This window comes from Phalaenopsis equestris, unplaced genomic scaffold (genome assembly GCF_001263595.1).
Source record: "Phalaenopsis equestris unplaced genomic scaffold, ASM126359v1 Scaffold000061, whole genome shotgun sequence".
NCBI lineage: Eukaryota > Viridiplantae > Streptophyta > Magnoliopsida > Asparagales > Orchidaceae > Phalaenopsis > Phalaenopsis equestris.
The window spans coordinates 1,324,232-1,330,343 of record NW_018164503.1 but is presented as its reverse complement, the minus strand read 5'-3'; the positions used below and the strand labels follow the sequence as shown (position 1 = coordinate 1,330,343).

At 32.8% G+C, this 6,112-nt stretch overlaps 1 protein-coding gene across 1 annotated transcript in view; it reads left to right on the top strand.

Moving 5' to 3' along the window:
- The first annotated feature begins 3,293 nt into the window (after positions 1-3,293).
- The window catches only part of LOC110019541 (phospholipase A(1) LCAT3), a 78,667-nt gene continuing 75,848 nt past the window's right edge, over positions 3,294-6,112 (top strand). Inside the window, exons 1-2 of the mRNA XM_020717239.1 lie at positions 3,294-3,621; positions 3,702-3,793. Of these exons, the coding sequence (XP_020572898.1) occupies positions 3,390-3,621; positions 3,702-3,793 (324 nt within the window). The 5' untranslated portion in view covers positions 3,294-3,389. The remainder of the gene's footprint in view (positions 3,622-3,701; positions 3,794-6,112) is intronic.

Sequence of the window (6,112 nt, the reverse complement as noted above, 5' to 3'; positions counted from 1 at the left end):
TTATCAAGTTCCCAAACTTATACGGTCTCGGGCACAAAAATTTTGATAACCAAGTTCTTTAGGAACCCCAAAGTTCCTTTTTACTAAAAGTGCTTGGAACAATTTTTAGTGAATTCATTATTAAAAGTAACATCAGAAGTGGGTCGAATTTTAAAAATTGATCACTTAATAAATAAATTCATGATAAGACAATTCTTATGAATATCATTGCTTTAAGACCCATTCATATAACAACTTTGTAAAGATAAATAAGAAAAATATGATGATAAACCACAAAGAAACACCTAGTGAGCAGATTTCACTTCAGTACTATCCTCTCAAGATGTATTTAACAGTTCATTTATAGTAAATCCAATGATAGCCTTACCTCGCAACATGCACATCTTTCTCAAAAAAAGTCCTCCATTTCGTGAAATCATGAGTTGTTATCTTAAATATAGAATGATTAAGAAAAGTTGCATAATCAATCAAAGTCCCAAATCTGACATCATCCTTGTCTCGACAAGTTCATACTTTATTTTTTTTCAAGATAATTGCTATAATAATGTGTTTTGATATGTATCATTTTCTGAATAATTTTCTCCAAAAATCTTTTGTAAGAAAATAAGAAATAAGTTTTTGACTCGAGTAGTTGTCGGTTCAAGTTCATCTAAGCACTCCATATTTGCTAAGGAAGACATTACATGGCAAAGAAGTTAGTGAATAAAGAGAATAAGAAAGGAAATGACTTAAAAATAGGCTCATTTGGGTCAATATTTATATGTTTTTCCATCATTAATGTTAAAAATCACCCAATCACCACAATCAATACACCAACTCATAAGTGATTGAATAAAGATTATAAAGTTTATTTATTACATTTATTATGATATCTTCAAGAAAAAAAAAAAAGAAAATTAATATATATCCAATGTCGCTTGTACCAATTTAATGAAGTCTCAATTCTTTTATGAATTGAGTTCAAGCAAGCTACCGAGCAATTAAATAAAATTGTAACAAATATGGCTGTCAAAATGGTTAGTTGTTCGCGAACAATACCTGTTGGGCTCGTTACGAGGCTTGTGTTCGACTTGTTTGCTAAGTTAACGAGCTGAATATGAATATTTTTTTGTGCTTGATATATAAATAAGCCGAACAAGAGCAAATATTTGTTCATTCGTGTTCAACGCGTTTTGGCTCGTAGTATTTTTAATAAATTCAATTAACTACAAGGCTACAACATTTATAATCAAATAAAATTATTAATTAAAAAAATAGAATAAAAATTATTAAGTTAGGTTTAAATGATGTTTTAATATAAATAATAATATTTAAATATTGCTCTAACCCTAGACATCCTAAGACTGCGTGATTAGGGTTGTCAAAATGACTTTTTATTCGCGAACAGCTCTTGTTCCGCTGGCTAAACAAACAAACCAAACACAAACACACTTTTTGTGTTCTAAATACAAACAAACTGGACACGAACAGTGATATTTTTAAACGAGCTGAACATGAGCTGAGCCTAGGCGTGTTTGGCTCGTTTACACCACTAGTAACAAAGTTGAAGTTTCCCAGAGATATGATGAACCTGCCAACAAAATTGTTAATTGTTTCAAGCCATCAAAGCTTTTCATTTTACCATTTCGGTACTCAACCATCATCTTCAACAATTTAACATGGCTAATCATTTACTTGGCTCCAACATTAATGAAAGCCGCCCATGTATTTAGACATTAAAGTTGTTCAAACATCCAAAGCTACTCACCAGATCATGAGGAAAGCCTCTGAGTTGTTCAAACATCCAAAGCTACTCACCAGATCATCTACAGACGTAATCAAAGTTGCATTGTTCTCAAAGATCACATCAGTTACCTATAGCTCATAAAACATAAGGGATAATTACATGCATATCACCCTAAACATTAATATTTATAAATGAAGCATTTAGACTATTTTTTTGAACTACCGAATCAATGTATTTATGCGTGTCATAATCAAACTAGTGATAATTTGATAAAAATGTAAAATATGATTTAGAATATTACCATGAATTTTGATATTTGAGCGAGAATTTGTAAATTGGATAGAGGAGGATGGCTGATTTGTAAATTACAAATTTTCAAGACATATATATGTTATCGCACTTGAGTTTATGTATTTATTTATATGTTGAGTCGAAAATTTATTCAATTCAACATTAATTGGAACGAATTTCATATTCATTAAAACTGCTTTAGATAAACAAAATATAGTGAATGAACAGTAATTTGTTATTGTTCTTAAAATAGGCAATTATATATAGAACACATGAAATATTATAATTTACAAATCAAACATTCTCTTTCATCAATTTTTTAAATTTTTACTCGAATATAAAATATCATGATAAAAGCTCAAACTCATTTTTTAACATTTTTATCAAATTCTCACTAATTTAATTTTGACATATATAAATGTATATAGGGGTATAAACGAGCCAAACACGAGCGAGCCCAGATTCAGCTCGTGTTCGGCTCGTTTATATTTCGAGCTCAAAAAGTGTGCTCATGTTCGACCCGTTTGCTTAGTGCGTCATAATCCATGAGTTTTTCACAAACAAATAATTGTTTTGACAACCCTAATCATGAAGCCATAAGATGTTAAGGGTTGGGACAATATTTAGAAATTATTATTTATATTAAAACATCATTTGAATCTAATTTAATATTTTTTATTCTATTTTCTTAATTAATACTTTTAATTGATTAAAAATCTTCGTAGCCTTGTAGTGAATTAAAATTTTTAAAAATACCATCAATAAATATTTCTATATAATTGATGAGTAGCATTTTCAGCCAAAACGAGCTGAACACGAACGAACAAATTTTTGTTCGTGTTGGACTCATTAACTTAGGGAACGAGCCGAACTCGAGTTTCTTCACAAACCGAACACGAACTTCTTCACGAGCCGAACAAGAGTTGTTGGCGAATAATGAGCGGTTTTGACAGCCCTAAATATATATAGCACAAAAAATTATTTAAATTGATCTATAAATATACTTCTAAAATAAAATAATTGAAATATAAATTTCATTTTAGTTGCAATTTGTGTGAATATCTTTTTCCAAAAAATAAAAATTTTGTGAGAATATTTTCCGAAATTTCTAGTAGTGTCGCGGTATCATGCTCCGCACTACACCTTTCCCGCTTCATCTTCTTCTCTGACTTTGGAGGGGACAGGGACTGCTTTGTAGAATCCTCACAGAAATCCGAAGCTAACAAACCTCATTTATCTCATTTTTGGCAGTGGTAGCATCGATTCCTTATAAACCGTGCGATGCCCTCCCAATTTCGCTTTTCTCCTCGTCCTCTACCTCTTACACAAACGCTACTGCTACTGCTCCGGCCGATCAGTTTCCAGGGCGGCGATGTTCGGGGATTGTGGACTTGGATTGCCTTCTTTTGGTCGTCACCGCCGCCTACGGGATGGATCTAACGAAGCCGACAGGGAACCCGTGCTTCTTGTTTCCGGCATTGGGGGTTCCATCTTGAACTCGAGGCAGAAGAAGAACGGATCCCTTCTTCGAGTTTGGGTGCGGATTCTATTTTCAAATTACGAGTTCAAGAAGTGCCTCTGGTCTATCTACAACAAGAAGACAGGCGAGTTTCTCTTTAGTTATTGGCGTTACTTGTTAAAACCAGGGCTTTCAATTGATGATTACTTTCTTGGCCTAGGGCAGGTTACACGGAGACGCTTAATCCGGATATTGATGTTGTAGTTCCCGAAGATGATTACGGGCTTTATGCAATTGACATTCTTGATCCTTCTTGGGTAAGCTGTATTAGTTTTTGAAGCTACTTCGTCTTTGTTCCTATAGTTACTTTTAGACGTTGGTTTAGTTTTCTTTATTTCAGTCAATATCAATACTATATTGCAGCATCTGTCGGTGGATTTTTGGGGCGGTAAGGGCGTAGGGTAGAGTTTGCTACGTAAGCTGTCGATTGGATTGTGACATGAAACGTTACGCCTTATTTTTTTGTTTCTTTATTGATCCCACATCATTGTTTAAATTGTATCTTTTTACTGGTTGAGATGCTTAAAAAAAGTCCATTTCTTTTTGAAGTGTTTAAAGGGTTGGTAGGCGCAAATCTTTTTTTAGTAGTAGGGAGAATCATTATGGCAAAGATTAGGTTGGAGTTCAAATTTTAGATATTTTTTGAAGTGTTTAAAGAGTTGGTAGGATTTGTTAGGTGGTGGTTATGAATTTTAAATTTAAAGAGGGAGTTTTGATGTGTGGGGGATGGGAAGGTTAGGAGGGGGGCACAATTCTTTTCTTAGTAGTAGGGAACGGAAAGAGTCATTATGACTAAGATTAGGTTGAAGTTAAAATTTTAGTTATTTTTAAGTGTTCAAGGAGTTAGTAGGATTTGTTTGGTGGTGGCTATGAATTTTAAATGTAAAGAGGCAATTTTGGAGAAAATTTAATGAATATGGATGAAGGTTTTGTGAAATTCAAATTTAAGAGGAAAATAAAAGTGTTTTTTGTGAAAATTAGGTGGGTGTGTTGGAGGGTAAACAATTTGATTGGGTGGAATATGACATGTAAAAATTGAGAAAGAGGGGATTTATGTTTTGTAGTTGGTTGAAGAGGGATTATAAATTAGTCTTTGGTTTATTTGTTGATTAGATTTTAAACTTATGAGATCAGTTTGATTTCTTGGAAATTCATTATGATCCCTCAAATTTGTATGGGGCTTGCACATAGAAGATGAGGAAATAAGGAGTTGAAGCGATGATCATAACACATTTTAAAGTGAAATTAGTCATTATGGAGAACAGGATTTACGAACATCGACTTTGATATCAAATTGATATACAATGGAACAATTTAAGTGATGATTGCGATGGGCTTCAACGCCTTATTTTGATGTAGAAGAATTGGGGAGTAAATAGAATATTAGGATCAAGAAGATTAGGACCAACAAGATTAGAAGAATGCCTTAAACAAAGGTAGGAATTAGAGGGAAAGAAAGCTTAAAGAATATTGCTATAAGGAGAATTTTTTTCTTAGTAGTAGAGAAAGAATCATTATGGCTAAGATTAGGTTGGAGTTCAAATTTTAGATATTTTTGAACTGTTTAAAGAGTTGGTAGGATTTGTGAGGTGGTGGCTATGAGGTGGCTATGAATTTCAAATTTAAAGAGGCAGTTTTGGTGTGTGGGGGATGAGAAGGTTAGGAGGGGGGCACAATTTTATTATGGCTAAGATTAGGTTGACGTTCAAATTTTAGTTATTTTTAAGTGCTTAAGGAGTTGGTAGGATTTGCTAGGTGGTGGCTATGAATTTTAAATTTAACAGACAATTTTGGTGAAAAATTATTGAATATGGATGAAGATTTTGTGAAATTTAATTTTAAGAGAAAAATATAAGTGTTTTTTTGTGAAACTTAGGTGGGTGTGTTGGAGGGTAAATAATTTGATTGGGTGGTATATGACATGTAAAAATTGAGAAAGAGGGGATTTATGTTATTTAATTGGTTAAAGAGGGATTATAGATCAGTCTTGGGTTTATTTGTTGGTTAGATTTTGGACTTATAAAATACGTGATTTCTTGGAAATTCATTATGATCCCTAAAATTTGTATTGGGCTTACACATAGAAGATGAACAAATAAGGAGTTGAAGCCATGATCACAACACATTTTAAAGTGAATTTAGTCATTATGGATAACAGGATTTACGAACATCGACTTTGATATCAAATTGATATAGAGTGGAACAATATAAGTGATGATTGCGATGGGCTTCAACACCTTATTTTGATGTAGAAGAATTGGCGAGTAAAGAGAAAATTAGGATCAAGAAGATTAGGACCAAGAAGATTAGAAGAATGCTATAAACAAAGGTAGGAACTAGAGGGAAAGAAAGCTTAAAGAATATTGCTATAAGGATAATTCTTTTCTTAGTAGTAGGGAAAGCATCATTTGGCTAAGATTAGGTTGGAGTTCAAATTTTAGATATTTTTTAAGTGTTTAAAGAGTTGGTAGAATTTGTGAGGTAGTGACTATGAATTTCAAATTTAAAGAGGCCGTTTTGGTGTGTGGGGTATGGAAAGGTTAGGAGGGGGCACAATTCTTTTCTTAGTAGTAGGG